This window comes from Oncorhynchus mykiss, chromosome 29, assembly GCF_057628025.1.
Source record: "Oncorhynchus mykiss isolate SJ-2025 chromosome 29, ASM5762802v1, whole genome shotgun sequence".
Lineage (NCBI taxonomy): Eukaryota > Metazoa > Chordata > Actinopteri > Salmoniformes > Salmonidae > Oncorhynchus > Oncorhynchus mykiss.
The window spans coordinates 2,059,675-2,078,991 of NC_143050.1; the positions used below are offsets into that span (position 1 = coordinate 2,059,675).

General features: G+C 37.1%; 1 protein-coding gene across 1 annotated transcript in view; it reads right to left on the reverse strand.

The window, feature by feature from the left end:
* Nucleotides 1–212: 212 nt before the first annotated feature.
* chordc1b (cysteine and histidine rich domain containing 1b) overlaps nucleotides 213–19,317 on the reverse strand; it is a 29,072-nt gene continuing 9,967 nt past the window's right edge. The window contains exons 7-10 of the mRNA XM_036968122.2: nucleotides 18,523–18,628; nucleotides 17,692–17,811; nucleotides 14,466–14,528; nucleotides 213–6,079 (exon numbers count right to left, since the gene is read on the reverse strand). Of these exons, the coding sequence (XP_036824017.2) occupies nucleotides 5,903–6,079; nucleotides 14,466–14,528; nucleotides 17,692–17,811; nucleotides 18,523–18,628 (466 nt within the window). The 3' untranslated portion in view covers nucleotides 213–5,902. The remainder of the gene's footprint in view (nucleotides 6,080–14,465; nucleotides 14,529–17,691; nucleotides 17,812–18,522; nucleotides 18,629–19,317) is intronic.

The following is a 19,317-nucleotide window of genomic DNA, read 5'->3' on the forward strand; positions in this document are numbered from 1 at the left end:
CTATGTCTCAAATGGTGCACAATTCCCTAATTTAATTTTTATTGAGACATCACAGGTAGACCTGATTGACAGGGAAGTCCCGCTACTGAGGAATAGGGGGGGGACAGAGTTCTGTTAGAATGTGTATGTATTGGTTTTAATGTGAAGGAAGGCTTGAACCAGGTAAACAAGAACGTGTTGTAAAACAGGACATACTGGTCGTGTGTATAGAATTTGTATTTAAAATGGAAAACTTTATTTTTGGTACGGTTCAATGGATCCTAAAGCTTACAGCCTTTACAGAGTTATTTAAATCAGATGGTAGAGATTATATAACGTATTAAAAGACATTGAACTCATGGAGTCATTCCCAACTCTATTCATCACATAGAAACGCTGTACTTGTACACATCTGGGCTGTATTCATCAGTCACAATAGCAACGTTCTGTAACGCAACAACTTCATGTGTTTGTCCGTGTTTTTTTTGTTTTTGTTGTTCGGTGCCTTAGATTAAATCTATTCAGACAAATCTCCAAATTCTATACATTATATTAAACATATTCGGGTATTCCGAAGTCTACATCCAAGCATCAGAGGGAAAATACGGCTCCAACACACCAACATGAAGTTTTTCCTAATATTCAGATGAAGGCATAGTGAGTTGTGATTTTACTGCCCCCTGGAGGGTGTTGTCTGAACAGGAATAAAGACAAGGTTGTTGATTTACTGCCCCCTGGAGGGTGTTGTCTGAACAGGTTTAAAGACAAGGTTGTTGATTTACTGCCCCCTGGAGGGTGTTGTCTGAACAGGTTTAAAGACAAGGTTGGTGATTTACTGCCCCCTGGAGGGTGTTGTCTGAACAGGTATGAAGACAAGGTTGGTGATTTACTGCCCCCTGGAGGGTGTTGTCTGAACAGGTTTAAAGACAAGGTTGGTGATTTACTGCCCCCTGGAGGGTGATGTCTGAACAGATTTAAAGACAAGGTTGGTGATTTACTGCCCCCTGGAGGGTGTTGTCTGAACAGGTTTAAAGACAAGGTTGGTGATTTACTGCCCCCTGGAGGGTGATGTCTGAACAGGTTTAAAGACAAGGTTGGTGATTTACTGCCCCCTGGAGGGTGATGTCTGAACAGATTTAAAGACAAGGTTGGTGATTTACTGCCCCCTGGAGGGTGTTGTCTGAACAGGTATGAAGACAAGGTTGGTGATTTACTGCCCCCTGGAGGGTGATGTCTGAACAGATTTAAAGACAAGGTTGGTGATTTACTGCCCCCTGGAGGGTGTTGTCTGAACAGGAATAAAGGTTGGTGATTTACTGCACCCTGGAGGGTGTTGTCTGAACAGGTTTAAAGACAAGGTTGGTGATTTACTGCCCCCTGGAGGGTGTTGTCTGAACAGGTATGAAGACAAGGTTGGTGATTTACTGCTCCCTGGAGGGTGATGTCTGAACAGATTTAAAGACAAGGTTGGTGATTTACTGCCTCCTGGAGGGTGATGTCTGAACAGATTTAAAGACAAGGTTGGTGATTTACTGCCCCCTGGAGGGTGTTGTCTGAACAGGAATAAAGGTTGGTGATTTACTGCCCCCTGGAGGGTGTTGTCTGAACAGGAATAAAGGTTGGTGATTTACTGCCCCCTGGAGGGTGTTGTCTGAACAGGTTTAAAGACAAGGTTGGTGATTTACTGCCCCCTGGAGGGTGTTGTCTGAACAGGAATAAAGGTTGGTGATTTACTGCCCCCTGGAGGGTGTTGTCTGAACAGGTTTAAAGACAAGGTTGGTGATTTACTGCCCCCTGGAGGGTGTTGTCTGAACAGGTATGAAGACAAGGTTGGTGATTTACTGCCCCCTGGAGGGTGTTGTCTGAACAGGTTTAAAGACAAGGTTGGTGATTTACTGCCCCCTGGAGGGTGATGTCTGAACAGATTTAAAGACAAGGTTGGTGATTTACTGCCCCCTGGAGGGTGTTGTCTGAACAGGTTTAAAGACAAGGTTGGTGATTTACTGCCCCCTGGAGGGTGATGTCTGAACAGATTTAAAGACAAGGTTGGTGATTTACTGCCCCCTGGAGGGTGTTGTCTGAACAGGTATGAAGACAAGGTTGGTGATTTACTGCCCCCTGGAGGGTGATGTCTGAACAGATTTAAAGACAAGGTTGGTGATTTACTGCCCCCTGGAGGGTGTTGTCTGAACAGGAATAAAGGTTGGTGATTTACTGCACCCTGGAGGGTGTTGTCTGAACAGGTTTAAAGACAAGGTTGGTGATTTACTGCCCCCTGGAGGGTGTTGTCTGAACAGGTATGAAGACAAGGTTGGTGATTTACTGCCCCCTGGAGGGTGATGTCTGAACAGATTTAAAGACAAGGTTGGTGATTTACTGCCTCCTGGAGGGTGATGTCTGAACAGATTTAAAGACAAGGTTGGTGATTTACTGCCCCCTGGAGGGTGTTGTCTGAACAGGAATAAAGGTTGGTGATTTACTGCCCCCTGGAGGGTGTTGTCTGAACAGGAATAAAGGTTGGTGATTTACTGCCCCCTGGAGGGTGTTGTCTGAACAGGTTTAAAGACAAGGTTGGTGATTTACTGCCCCCTGGAGGGTGTTGTCTGAACAGGAATAAAGGTTGGTGATTTACTGCCCCCTGGAGGGTGTTGTCTGAACAGGTTTAAAGGATGGTGACTTACTGCCCCCTGAAGGGTGTTGTCTGAACAGGAATAAAGGTTGGTGATTTACTGCCCCCTGGAGGGTGTTGTCTGAACAGGAATAAAGTTTGGGGATTTACTGCCCCCTAGAGTTATGGAATGTTTCCTCACGAGTATAATTAATTGTCTGATCCCTCGTTGATGATCCGGATGGAATCATGTGATCCTTCATTAACCCATAGGAAGCCCCACCCAGTGGACTACCTCAAAACTGGTGAACGCCCCCAATGGCCCTGCCCAAGGCTAAAACATCTCTATGGTTCCCCTTTGCGAGCTCAGACCCTGCGCTGCAGTGAGAAGGAAGGCGACGTGTGTGTGTGTGTGTTCAGGTCATGTTTTTTTTTTAACACTGTTGGTCTCAGTCGGGTCGGGATGTTTCAGAAAATGACAAGTACAGCAAGTCTTGAGCATTAACCTTTAGTATCCTGGAGCAATTTGGGTGAAGTTGCCCCTAGATGCTGATCTTGGGTCAGTTTAACATTTCCACCACTAAATGGTTAAGATTAGGATTGAGGAAGAGGAATCTGATCTTAGATCTGTGCCTAGGGGGAAACGTCGCCGAGGCGCTCCTAACTACCAACCATGTTGTTAAACTGCCATGTTTGAAACCCATTGCAAAACAAACAACCATCTAAATACTGAGTTGAACAGAGTCTGGACAATAACAACCATTATAATCTCAGCCTCTAGATGCTATATCTTAACATGCAAACTGTCCAGAAAGAGATTTAAACACGACATGAAACAGAGAGGTGGAATGCAGACAGATTTTCATTTAAAAACACACCCTATTCCCCATCTTTCTGAGGGGTTAGGATAAGCAGAAGACACATTTCCGATGACTGAAAAAATAAAAATGAACTAATTAGTATTATAAGTATTTTCCTGGGGCGGCAGGGTAGCCTAGTGGTCAGAGCGTTGGACTAGTAACCGAAAGGTTGCAAGATTGAATCCCCCGAGCTGACAAGGTAAAAAAATAATCTATAGTTCTGCCCACTGTTCCCCGGTAGGCCGTCATTGTAAATAAGAATTTGTTTTTAACTGACTTGCCTAGTGTTATGGGATTTTTTAATGAATAATGACTAAATGAGGTATACGGCACTATAACTGGCAAGAATTCTAACCCCGTCTTTCTAGTAGTGTAAAATAATGTGTGTTCATTAGTTAGAGGTTATTTGGCATGGACCTAGGTAGAAAGGAATGTATGAGGGTAGAAAGAGAAGGACGAGGGGCAATAACCTGTTGGAACAGACCTGGATGTAAATCTGTGGAGATAAGAGAGGACAGGGAGAGCCACCTCCAGAGCTCTAGTATCTGGGGGGGGCCTGGAACTGTCAGCTGAGTGGTTATAAACTGTGGTGAGACTCATGAGAAAACCCCTGTGTTGGTGTGTATGTATGTGCCTAGGTTAGGAGGGTATAAAAGGAATGTATTTGTGTAAACTGCAGACCTCTCACAAATACATCTGGGATCTGATTAATTGTGAGCTGGGAATTCTGTCTGTTTTATTGAAGACCAGAACATTACAACCTCTGGGTATCAGACAGATAAAGATCATAGGAATTTATGAACATCAATTAGAAAATTACTTAACACCTAGGTAAATAATATTTTTTGGTCTCACTATAAAACACTGGTCAAAAGTAGGGCACTATTTTTCATTCCCTATATAGTATATATATACTACTATACTACTTTATATTTAGAAAAACACTTTTAATACTAATAAGTACATTTTATTTTTCAGTCAACGGAATCTATATAGAGACTAGGGTGTCAGAGCCCAGTAGAGACTAGGGTGCCATTTGGGATACAGTAATACAGATAGATGATATGGATAAATGAGGAAATGTTTCTAGCATCTGATCCCATGCTATCAGTTGATATCAGTCTGAGGATGTTGACCCTCAACACGGAGGTTGGAGGTTAGAGGGTCGAGGGGAGGCAAGGCAGGGAAACTGTATGGCAGAGGTGGCATGATTGGTCCTACAGTACATGTGCTGCTTAGAGAGAGAAGTGGAGAGGTGAAAGAGAGAGACAGACAGACAGAGAGAGAGAGACAGGGATTGAGAGAGACAGAGAGAGAGAGACAGAGAGAGAGAACGAGACATAAGAGAGAGAGAGACAACGAGAGAGAGAGAGAGAGAAAGAGAGACAACGAGAGAGAGAGACAACGAGAGAGAGGAGAGAGACAACGAGAGAGAGAGAGAGAGAGAGACAATAAGAGAGAGAGAGACAACGAGAGAGAGAGAGACAAAGAGAGAGAGAGAGACAACGAGAGAGAGAGACAAGAGAGAGAGAAAGAGAGACAACGAGAGAGAGAGACAACGAGAGAGAGAGGAGAGAGACAACGAGAGAGAGAGGAGAGAGAGACAATGAGAGAGAGAGAGACAACGAGAGAGAGAGAGACAAAGAGAGAGAGACAGACAACGAGAGAGAGAGAGACAGAGAGAGAGAGAGAGAGAGAGAGACAACGAGAGAGAGACAAAGAGAGAGAGAGAGAGACAACGAGAGAGCGAGACAACGAGAGAGAGAGAGACAACGAGAGAGAGAGAGAGACAACGAGAGAGACAACGAGAGAGACAACGAGAGAGACAGAGAGAGAGGGAGAGAGAGACAGAGACAGAGAGACAGGGAGAGAGAGACAGAGAGACAGAGACAGAGAGAGAGAGACAACGAGAGAGAGACAACGAGAGAGAGAGAGACAAAGAGAGAGAGAGAGACAAAGAGAGAGAGACAACGAGAGAGAGAGAGACAACGAGAGAGAGAGAGACAACGAGAGAGAGAGACAACGAGAGAGACAATGAGAGAGAGAGAGAGACAACGAGAGAGAGACAAAGAGAGAGAGAGACAACGAGAGAGAGAGAGACAACGAGAGAGAGAGAGACAACGAGAGAGAGAGAGACAACGAGAGAGACAATGAGAGAGAGAGAGAGACAACGAGAGAGAGAGAGACAACGAGAGAGACAATGAGAGAGAGAGAGAGACAACGAGAGAGAGAGAGAGACAACGAGAGAGACAGAGAGAGATAACGAGAGAGACAGAGAGAGAGGGAGAGAGAGACAGAGAGACAGAGAGAGAGGTGGAGTGGAGACTAGTCAACGTTCCCATGAGTGCTATGTCGGACTACAATGTGCGGGTTGAGTTCTAGCAGACGGACATATACCAAACTGCCAATCAATCAATCAATCAATCAGTGCAGTCCTCTCATTGTCACTGCATCTTCAATCGAGCTCCTCATCGTCTTCACTATCACTCTCCTCCTCCTCTTTGTCCTCCTCTTTGGGAGGTGCGGGGGGCGGCAGGTCCAGTCGGGCCCAGGTCATGGGTTCAGACTTTCTCATAGCTACCTCTATTTTAGCAGCCATCATGTTGACCACACTCTTACTGACGTCGATCACCTGGAGAGAGAGGAGTAGGAAGAGAGAAGGAGAGATGAGAGTAAAGGGCGCGTTAGAATGGATTCAAACTGTATGAAAGGAAATCACCCTACATTTGAATAAAGACTTAATATTGGGCTGGAATAAAGTAGGTATAGTATAGACATAGTATAGACATAGTATAGACATAGTATAGACATAGCATAGACATAGTATAGACATAGTATAGACATAGTATAGACATAGTATAGACATAGTATAGACATAGTATAGACATAGTATAGACATAGTATAGTATAGACATAGTATAGACATAGTATAGACATAGTATAGACATAGTATAGTATAGACATAGTATAGACATAGTATAGACATAGTATAGACATAGTATAGACATAGTATAGACATAGTAAAGACATAGTATAGTATAGACATAGTATAGACATAGTATAGACATAGTATAGACATAGTATAGTAAAGTATAGACATAGTATAGACATAGTAAGTATAGTAAAGACATAGTATAGACATAGTATAGTAAAGTATAGACATAGTATAGACATAGTAAGTATAGTAAAGACATAGTATAGACATAGTATAGTAAAGTATAGACATAGTATAGACATAGTAAGTATAGTATAGACATAGTATAGACATAGTAAGTATAGTAAAGACATAGTAGAGACATAGTATAGTAAAGTATAGACATAGTATAGACATAGTAAGTATAGTAAAGACATAGTATAGACATAGTATAGTAAAGTATAGACATAGTATAGACATAGTATAGTATAGACATAGTATGGTATAGACATAGTATAGTATAGACATAGTATAGACATAGTATAGACATAGTATAGACATAGTATAGTATAGACATAGTATAGACATAGTATAGACATAGTATAGACATAGTATAGACATAGTATAGACATAGTATAGACATAGTATAGACATAGTATAGTATAGACATAGTATAGACATAGTATAGTATAGACATAGTATGGTATAGACATAGTATAGTATAGACATAGTATAGACATAGTATAGACATAGTATAGACATAGTATAGTAAAGTATAGACATAGTATAGACATAGTAAGTATAGTAAAGACATAGTATAGACATAGTATAGTAAAGTATAGACATAGTATAGACATAGTAAGTATAGTAAAGACATAGTATAGACATAGTATAGTAAAGTATAGACATAGTATAGACATAGTAAGTATAGTAAAGACATAGTATAGACATAGTATAGTATAGACATAGTAAGTATAGTATAGACATAGTATAGACATAGTATAGACATAGTAAGTATAGTATAGACATAGTATAGACATAGTAAGTATAGTATAGACATAGTAAGTATAGTAAAGACATAGTATAGTAAAGACAGTATAGTATAGACATAGTAAGTATAGTAAAGACAGTATAGTATAGACATAGTCAAGTATAGACATATTATAGTATAGTATAGACATAGTAAGTATAGTAAAGACATAGTATAGACATAGTATAGACATAGTATAGTATAGACATAGTATAGTAAAGACATAGTATAGTAAAGACATAGTATAGTATAGTAAAGACATAGTATAGTATAGACATAGTATAGTATAGTAAAGACATAGTATAGTATAGACATAGTATAGTAAAGACATAGTATAGTAAAGACATAGTATAGACATAGTATAGTAAAGACATAGTATAGTATAGACATAGTATAGTATAGACATAGTATAGTATAGACATAGTATAGACATAGTATAGTATAGACATAGTATAGTATAGACATAGTATAGTGTAGACATAGTATAGTATAGACATATTATAGTATAGACATAGTAAGTATAGTAAAGACATAGTATAGTATAGACATAGTATAGTATAGTAAAGACATAGTATAGTAAAGACATAGTATAGTAAAGACATAGTATAGTATAGACATAGTATAGTATAGACATAGTATAGTATAGACATAGTATAGTATAGACATAGTATAGTATAGACATAGTATAGTAAAGACATAGTATAGTATAGACATAGTATAGTATAGACATAGTATAGCATAGACATAGTAAGTATAGTATAGACATAGTATAGTAAAGACATAGTATAGTATAGACATAGTATAGTATAGACATAGTATAGCATAGACATAGTAAGTATAGTATAGACATAGTATAGACATAGTATAGACATAGTAAGTATAGTAAAGACATAGTATAGACATAGTAAGTATAGTATAGACATAGTATAGACATAGTATAGACATAGTAAGTATAGTATAGACATAGTATAGACATAGTAAGTATAGTAAAGACATAGTATAGACATAGTAAGTATAGTAAAGACATAGTATAGTAAAGACATAGTATAGTATAGACATAGTAAGTATAGTAAAGACAGTATAGTATAGACATAGTCAAGTATAGACATATTATAGTATAGTATAGACAAAGTATAGTAAAGACATAGTATAGACATAGTATAGACATAGTATAGTATAGACATAGTATAGTAAAGACATAGTATAGTATAGTAAAGACATAGTATAGTAAAGACATAGTATAGTAAAGACATAGTATAGTAAAGACATAGTATAGTAAAGACATAGTATAGTAAAGACATAGTATAGTATAGACATAGTATAGTAAAGACATAGTATAGACATAGTATAGTAAAGACATAGTATAGTAAAGACATAGTATAGTATAGACATAGTATAGTATAGACATAGTATAGACATAGTATAGTATAGACATAGTATAGTATAGACATAGTATAGTGTAGACATAGTATAGTATAGACATCTTATAGTATAGACATAGTAAGTATAGTAAAGACATAGTATAGTATAGACATAGTATAGTATAGACATAGTATAGTAAAGACATAGTATAGTAAAGACATAGTATAGTATAGACATAGTATAGTATAGACATAGTATAGTATAGACATAGTATAGTAAAGACATAGTATAGTATAGACATAGTATAGTATAGACATAGTATAGCATAGACATAGTAAGTATAGTATAGACATAGTATAGACATAGTATAGACATAGTAAGTATAGTAAAGACATAGTAAGTATAGTATAGACATAGTATAGACATAGTATAGACATAGTAAGTATAGTATAGACATAGTATAGACATAGTAAGTATAGTAAAGACATAGTATAGACATAGTAAGTATAGTAAAGACATAGTATAGTAAAGACATAGTATAGTATAGACATAGTAAGTATAGTAAAGACAGTATAGTATAGACATAGTCAAGTATAGACATATTATAGTATAGTATAGACAAAGTATAGTAAAGACATAGTATAGACATAGTATAGACATAGTATAGTATAGACATAGTATAGTATAGTAAAGACATAGTATAGTATAGTAAAGACATAGTATAGTAAAGACATAGTATAGTATAGTAAAGACATAGTATAGTATAGACATAGTATAGTATAGTAAAGACATAGTATAGTATAGACATAGTATAGTAAAGACATAGTATAGACATAGTATAGTATAGTAAAGACATAGTATAGTAAAGACATAGTATAGTATAGACATAGTATAGTATAGACATAGTATAGACATAGGATAGTATAGACATAGTATAGTATATACATAGTATAGTGTAGACATAGTATAGTATAGACATATTATAGTATAGACATAGTAAGTATAGTAAAGACATAGTATAGTATAGACATAGTATAGTATAGACATAGTATAGTATAGACATAGTATAGACATAGTATAGTAAAGACATAGTATAGTATAGACATAGTATAGTATAGACATAGTATAGCATAGACATAGTATAGCATAGACATAGTATAGTATAGACATAGTATAGGCATAGTATAGTGTAGACATAGTATAGTATAGACATATTATAGTATAGACATAGTAAGTATAGTAAAGACATAGTATAGTATAGACATAGTATAGTATAAAAATAGTAAGTATAGACATAGTATAGTATAGACATAGTACGTATAGTATAGACATAGTAAGCATAGTAGAGACATAGTAAGCATAGACATAGTATAGACATTGTATAGTATAGACATAGTATAGTGTAGACAGTAAGTATAGTATAGACATAGTATAGTATAGACAAAGTAGGTATAGTAAAGACATAGTATAGTCATAGTAGTGTAAAAATAGTAAGTATAGTATAGACATAGTAAGCATAGTAGAGTATAGACATAGTATAGTGTAGACATAGTAGGTATAGTATAGACATAGTATAGACATAGTATAGACATAGCATAGTATAGACATAGTAAGTATAGTAAAGACATAGTATAGACAAAGTATAGTAAAGACATAGTATAGTCATAGTATAGTATAAAAATAGTAAGTATAAATAGTAAGTATAGTATAGACATAGTAAGCATAGTAGAGTATAGACATAGTATAGTGTAGACATAGTAAGCATAGTAGAGTATAGACATAGTATACTGTAGACATAGTAAGTATAGTTTAGACATAGTATAGTATAGACATAGTAAGTATAGTTTAGACATAGTATAGACAAAGTAAGTATAGTAAAGAAATAGTATAGTATAGACATAGTAAGTATAGTATAGACGTAGCAAGTATAGTATAGACATAGCAAGTATAGTATAGACATAGTATAGACATAGCAAATATAGTATAGACATAGTATAGACATAGCAAGTATAGTATAGACGTAGTAAGTATAGTATAGACATAGTATAGACATAGTAAGTATAGTATAGACATAGTATAGACATAGCAAGTATAGTATAGACGTAGCAAGTATAGTATAGACGTAGCAAGTATAGTATAGACGTAGCAAGTATAGTATAGACGTAGCAAGTATAGTATAGACATAGCAAGTATAGTATAGACATAGTATAGACATAGTATAGACATAGCAAATATAGTATAGACATAGTATAGACATAGCAAGTATAGTATAGACGTAGCAAGTATAGTATAGACGTAGTAAGTATAGTATAGACATAGTAAGTATAGTATAGACATAGTATAGACATAGCAAGTATAGTATAGACATAGTAAGTATAGTATAGACATAGTATAGACATAGCAAGTATAGTATAGACATAGTATAGACATAGTAAGTATAGTATAGACATAGTATAGACATAGCAAGTATAGTATAGACATAGTAAGTATAGTATAGACATAGTATAGACATAGCAAGTATAGTATAGACATAGTATAGACATAGTAAGTATAGTATAGACATAGTATAGACATAGCAAGTATAGTATAGACGTAGCAAGTATAGTATAGACATAGCAAGTATAGTATAGACATAGTATAGACATAGCAAGTATAGTATAGACGTAGCAAGTATAGTATAGACGTAGTAAGTATAGACATAGTATAGACATAGCAAGTATAGTATAGACATAGTAAGTATAGTATAGACATAGTATAGACATAGCAAGTATAGTATAGACATAGTATAGACATAGTAAGTATAGTATAGACATAGTATAGACATAGCAAGTATAGTATAGACATAGTATAGACATAGTAAGTATAGTATAGACATAGTATAGACATAGCAAGTATAGTATAGACGTAGCAAGTATAGTATAGACGTAGTAAGTATAGTATAGACATAGCAATAGTATATACGTAATAGCAAGTATAATATAGACGTATAGTACTATGGTAGTAATAGCAAGTATAGTATAGACGTATAGTATTATGGTAGTAATAGTAAGTATAGTATAGACGTATAGTATTCTGGTAGTAATAGTAAGTATAGTATAGATGTATAGTATTATGGTAGTAATAGTAAGTATAGATGTAAAGTATTATAGTAATAATAGTATAATGTATAGTAGACATTATTATAGCAGTAATAGTAAGTACACTTAATATTAGTGTAGTAATAGTAAGTATAGTATAGACTTACACTACCGTTTAAACATTTGGGGTCACTTAGAAATGTCCTTGTTTTTGAAAGAAAAGCATTTTTTTTGTCCATTAAAATAACATCAAATTTATCAGAAATACAGTGTAGACATTGTTAATGGTGTAAATGACTATTGTAGCTGGAAACAGCAGATTTTTTATGAAATATCTACATAGGAGTACAGGCCAGTTTTATAGCTTCTTTATTATTATAGTATTACAGTAGTAATAGTAAGTGTAGTATGGACATACTGGTAGTAGTAGGACATTATAGTAGTAATAGTAAGTGAAGTATAGATTAATAGTAGTAATGCAAGTGTAGTATAGACATAGTATTATAGTAGTAATAGTAAGTGTGGTATAGATGTATAGTATTATAGTAGTAATAGTAACTGTAGTATAGATGTATAGAAGTAATAGTAAGTGTGGTATAGATGTATAGTATTATAGTAGTAATAGTAGGTGTAGTATAGATGTATAGAAGTAATAGTATGTGTGGTATAGATGGATAGTATTATAATAGTAGTAGTAAGTGTAGTATAGATGTATAGTAGTAATAGTACATATAGTACAGATGTATAGTAGTAATCGTAAGTGTAGTATAGACATATAGTAGTAATAGTAAGTATACTATAGACATAGTATTATTGCAGTAATAGTACGTATGGTATAGACATATAGTTGTTAGTATAGTATATACTTATAGTATTATAATATCAATAGTAAGTGTAGTACAGATGTATAGTAGTAATAGTAAGTGTAGTACAGGCGTATAGTAGTAATAGCAAGTATAGTATAGACCTATAGTAGTAATAGTAAGTATAGTATAGACATTTAGTATTATAATATCAATAGTAAGTGTAGTACAGATGTATAGTAGTAATAGTAAGTGTAGTATAGGCGTATAGTAGTAATAGTAAGTATAGTATAGACATATAGTATTATAATATCAATAGTAAGTGTAGTACAGATGTATAGTAGTAATAGTACGTGTAGTATAGGCGTATAGTAGTAATAGTAAGTACAGTATAGACCTATAGTAGTAATAGTAAGTGTAGTATAGATGCAGAGTAGTAAGTATAGTATAGACATAGTAAGTATAGTAGACATAGTATTATAGTAGTAATAGCACAGTAGATATAGTATAGACGTATAGTTAAGTATAGCATATACTTATTGTATTATAATAGTAATAGCAAGTTTTGTATAGATGTATAGTAGTAATAGTAAATACAGTATAGACAAATAGTATTATAGTAGTAATAGTAAGTATAGTATAGGCATATAGTATTATAATAGTAATAGTAAGTATAGTATAGACATATAGTAGTAATAGTAAGTATAGTATAGATGTATAGTATTATAGTAGTAATAGCACATATAGTAAAGATGTATAGTATTATAATAATAGTAAGTATAGTACAGATGTATAGTATTATAGTAATAGTAAGTATAGTATAGACATATAGTAGTAAATGTAGTATAGATGTTTAGTATTATAGTAGTAGTTGTAGTAGCAGTAAGTGTAGGATAGACGTATAGTATTATAGTAATAGTAAGTATAGTATAGACATATAGTAGTAAATGTAGTATAGATGTATAGTATTATAGTAGTAGTTGTAGTAGCAGTAAGTGTAGGATAGACGTATAGTATTATAGTAATAGTAAGTATATACATACAGTAGTAATATTACATAAGGTATAGATGTATACTATCATAATAGTAAGTGTAGTATAGATGTATAGTATTATAGTAATAGTAGTAATAAGTGTAGTATAGACGTATGGTAGTAATAGCAAGTATAGTATAGACATATAGTAGTAATAGTAAGTGTAGTATAGATGTATAGTATTGTAGTAGTAATAGCAAGTATAGTATAAACGTATAGTAGTAATAGTAAATATAGTATAGACATAGTATTATAGTAGCAATAGTAAGTATAGTACAGACATATAGTATTATAGTAATGGTAAGTATAGTATAGATGTATAGTAGTAGTAGTAGTTAGTATAGTATAGATATATAGTAGTATAGTAATAGTAGTAAGTATAGTATAGACGTAGAGGTAAGTGTAGTATAGGCAAATAGTATTATAGTAGTAGTAAGTACAGTATAGTAGTAATAGTAAGTGTAGTATAGACAAATAGTATAGTATTAGTATTAAGTACAGTGTAGTAGTAATAGTAAGTGTAGTATAGACAAATAGTATTATAGTAGTAAGTATAGTAGTAATAGTAAGTATAGTATAGACCAGCGTTTCCCAAACTCGGTCCTCTGGACCCCGAGGGGAGCACTTTTTGGTTTTTGCCCCAACACTACACAGCTGATTCAAAGCTTGATGATGAGTTGATTACTTGAATCAGCTGTGTAGTGCTAGGAGCAAAAACCAAAACGGGGACACAGGGGTGACCCCAGGACCGAGTTTGGGAAAGCCTGGTATAGATGTATAGTACTATAGTAGTACTCACCCCCCACAAGTTAATCGTCTGCTCAAATTCCTTCTCTCCATCAAAGATAATGTGGATGTTGAGCTGTGGAGGAGAATGGTCTAAATCAGAACCCAACTACAGTGAGAATACAGGGCCCGGTGTGTGTTTCAGGGTGTTACTGTTCCCTCTACATAGCTGATGCCAGGTAGTTGGTTCGACCATTGACCCTGACCCTGTGTGTGTGTGTATGTCATAGGCGTAATTGCAACGGGGGATGGGGAGGGGGGACATGTTCACCCAATATTCAAACAGGTGGTGAAGGTAGGCAACATTACCTCCACCACACTGATTCTCAACACGGGTAGGCCCCACAAGGGTGCGTCCTCAGTCCCCTCCTGTACTCCTTGTATACCCACGACTGACTGGCCTCACACAGTTCCAACTCCATCATCATGTTCACTGACGACACGACAGTAGTAGGCCTGATCACCAACAACGACTAGACAGCCTACAGAGAGGAGGTAGGCACTCTGACGCCGTAGTGCCAGGTACACAACCTCTCCCTCAACGTTAGCAAAACAAAGGAGCCGATTGTGGTATTCAGGTGGAACCAGGCTGTTCACGCCCCCCCCCATCCTCATCAACGGGACCGCCGTGGAGACGGTCAATAACTTAAAATTCCTTGTAGTAAACATATCAAAGAAGCAGAAATGGTATAACCACACGGACACCGTAGTGAAGAGGCAAGACAGCGACTCTTTAACCTCTAGATGTTGAAGAAATTCAGCCTGTCCCCGAGGGCTATCACAGTGTTCTACAGGAGCACCACCGAGAGCATACTGTCAGGCTGCATCACAGTGTTCTACAGGAGCACCACCGAGAGCATACTGTCAGGCTGCATCACAGTGTTCTACAGGAGCACCACCGAGAGCATACTGTCGGGGTGCATCACAGCCTGGTACGGCAACTGTTTTTGGACTGAAGCTGCAGAGATCGATAAAAAAATGTCACTTCTGCAGCCAATATCTTAATCATCAATTTAGTGTAGTTTTGAAGAATTAAATGGCCTGGTATGATGGAGCACTGTTCAGTTATACAGTTTAAATACATTATTTTTTAGCTTTTGCCCAAAGTCGACCTTTAAAATAACTGTACAGTGTTTCCAGATTTCTTTGAAATATGACCTATAACTATTTGCAATTCATGAGTTTTATTGACAAATTAATTCATATGAATGCTGTACGGAAATTGTTTGCTCACTGGGAAATGAATTTCCAACTGACAATTGTTAAGAGTTTAGCACTTAAAATACACCTACATAAACCACTCCATCTATATACCCCTCCATCTATACACCACTCAATTTATATACCCCTCCATATACACTACCATTCAAAACTTTTAGAACACATCTACTCATTCAAGGGTTTTTCATTATTTTGACAATTGTCTACATTGTAGAATAATATTCAAGACATCCAAACTATGAAATAACACATATGGAATCATGTAGTAACCATAAAAGTGTTAAACAAATCAAAATATATTTTATATATTTGAGGTTGTTCAAATAGCCACCCTTTGCCTTGATGACAGCTTTGCACACTCTTGGCATTCTCTCAACCAGCTTCATGAGGTAGTCACCTGGAATGCAGTTCAATTAACAGGTGTGCCTTGTTAAAAGTTCATTTGTGGAATTTCTTTCCTTCTTAATGCGTTTGAGCCAATTAGTTGTGTTGTGACAAGGTAGGGGTGGTATACAGAAGATGGCCCTATTGGGTAAAAGACCAAGTCCATATTATGGCAGGAAAGGGGTCAAATAAGCAAAGAGAAACGACAGTCCATCATTACTTTAAGACATGAAGGTCAGTCAATACGGAACATTTCAAGAACTTTGAATGTTTCTTCAAGTGCAGTCACAAAAACCATCAAGCTCTATGATGAAACTGGCTCTCATGAGGACCGCCACAGGAAAGGAGGACCCAGAGTTACCTCTGCTGCAGAGGATAAGTCCATTAGAGTTAACTGGCTCTCATGAGGACTGCCACAGACTCAGAAATTGCAGCCTAACTAAATGCTTCACAGAGTTCAAGTAACAGACACATCTCAACATCAACTGTACAGAGGAGACTGCGTGAATCAGGTGTTCATGGTCAAATTGCTGCAAAGAAAACACTACTAAAGGACACCAATAAGAAGAGACTTGCTTGGTCCAGGAAACACAAGCAATGGACATTAGACCAGTGGATATTTGTCCTTTGCTCTGGAGTCCAAATTGGAGTCCAAATTTTTGGTTCCCAACCCGTTTCTTTGTGAGACGTGGTGTCGGTGAACGGATGATCTCCGCATGTGTGGTTCCCACCGTGAAGCATGGAGGAGGTGGTGTGATGGTGTGGGAGTGCTTTGCTGGTGACGCTGTCTGTGATTTATTTAGAATTCAAGGCACACTTAACCAGCATGGCTACCACAGCATTCTGCAGCGATACGCCATCCCATCTGGTTTGTGCCTAGTGGGACTATCATTTGTTTTTCAACAGGACAATGACCCACCACACCTCCAAGCTGTGTAAGGGCTATCCACAATCATCCGACCTCAACCCAATTGAGATGTTTTGGGATGAGTTGGACCGCAGTGTGAAGGAAAAGCAGCCAACAAGTGCTCAACATTTGTGGGAACTCCTTCAAGACTGTTGGAAAAGCATTCCAGGTGAAGCTGGTTAAGAAAATGCCAAGAGTGTGCAAAGCTGTCATCAAGACAAAGATTGACTATTTGGAGAATCTCAAATATAAAATATATTTTGATTTGTTTAACACTTTTTTGGTTACTACATGATTCCATATGTGTTATTTCAGGGTTTTGATGTCTTCACTATTATTCTACAATGTAGAAAATAGTAAAAATAAAGAAAAACTATGAATGAGTAGGTGTTGTAAACCTTTAGACCGGTAGTATAGTCCTCTTTCCCTACCTTTAAATACCCCTCTATATAGCCCTCAATGTGTGTGTGTGTGTGTTTAAATATTAGTGTGGGGTCCAGAAGTCCCCACAAGAATAGTAAACAAACAAACAAAAATGACAAACTGTGAACATTTTGTTAGTCGCCACAGGGTCAAATTATACTTCTAGGGGCCTTAGGGTTAAGGTTAGAATTACGGGTTAGGAGCTAGGCTTAGTTTTTTAGGGTTAGGTTTTGGGAACAGGATTTTGTATGGGACTGAATTGTGTGTCCCCACAATGTTAGTTATACAAGACTGTGTGTCTCACCGTGCAGCTGTTTCCCTCTACGTAACTGACGTCTGGCAGAGAGTTCTTAGCGTAGATGGAGATGATCACCTGACTTCCTGTCTGATGCCAGTCAAACCTGCACGGGACCACCGTCTTACCCTAAGCACACACAAACACACACAGGGTCAGCCTCACATACAACACACACACAGGGTCAGACTCTCACACAGAAAGACACTCACACAGAAAGGGTCACACACACAGACAGACAGTTCCAACAATCCAACTGTATTCCAACCCACTGTATTCCATATTCCAACCCCTGTATTCCAACCCCCTGTATTCCATATTCCAACCCCTGTATTCCAACCCCCTGTATTCCAACCCCCTGTATTCCAACCCCCAGTATTCCATATCCAACCCCCTGTATTCCATATCCAACCCCCTGTATTCCAACCCCCTGTATTCCATGTATCTGTCCAGTGTGTTTCTGAAACAGATGGAGACAGACACTCAAGAGTGTGTCCCAATAATCTAGGTTCAACCAAAGTGTGCACTAGTTCACTTCCCTTCATGGATTTGAAAGGAAATGACCGGAATATGGAAAGTGCTTCTAGCCAATGCCTTCCATCAGACCGATGGTTTTAAATGTGTGGGGAGTGGTGAACGAGGCACAGAAAGGAGAGATTGTTGGAACTCAACCTCTAGCATGCTCTCTGAACAGACCCCCCCCGACCCCGAACCCACCGACCCCGAACCCACCGACCCACCAACCACGAACCCACAGACCCCGAACCCCACCGACCCCGAACCCACAGACCCCGAACCCCACCGACCCCGAACCCACAGACCCACCGACCCCGAACCCACCGTGTCTTTCTTTCTCCAGAGGTGGTTGCCACGGCTACAGCCCTCCTGTGAGAGGAACATGTTGAAGTCTGACGTTTTCTTCTTGCAACAGCTCCAGTACTTCATACTGGGAACACACGCACACACACACACACACACACACACACACAAAACACACAGCCACACACACACACACACACGCACGCACACACACAAAACACACAGCGACACACACACAGACACACACAACGACACAAACACAAACACGGATTCAAGCACAACACACACACACATACACAGGATTAACTAACTCCAAATCTGAAGAGAAAAAGCAGTCAGGAATATGTTATCGGCATCTTTGTAGCTTTAAGGGATTTGCAGTGTCATTAGCTAGTCATTAACAAGCAAGCACAGCTATTCATTAGCTGGCAAGCACAGCTAGTCATTAGCTAGGAAACACAGCTAGTCATTAGCTAGTAACCACAGCTAGTCATTAGCTAGTAACCACAGCTAGTCATTAGCTGCTAGTCATTAGTTAGTAAGCACAGGTTGTCATTAGCTACTCATTAGCTAGCAAGCACAGCTATTCATTAGCTGGCAAGCACAGCTAGTCATTATCTAGGAAACACAGCTAGTCATTAGCTAGTAATCACAGCAAGTCATTAGCTAGGAAACACAGCTAGTCATTAGCTAGTAACCACAGCTAGTCATTAGCTACTAGTCATTAGCTAGATACCACAGCTAGTCATTAGCTAGTAAGCACAGCTAGTCATTAGCTAGTCATTAGCTAGCAAGCACAGCTAGTCATTAGCTATC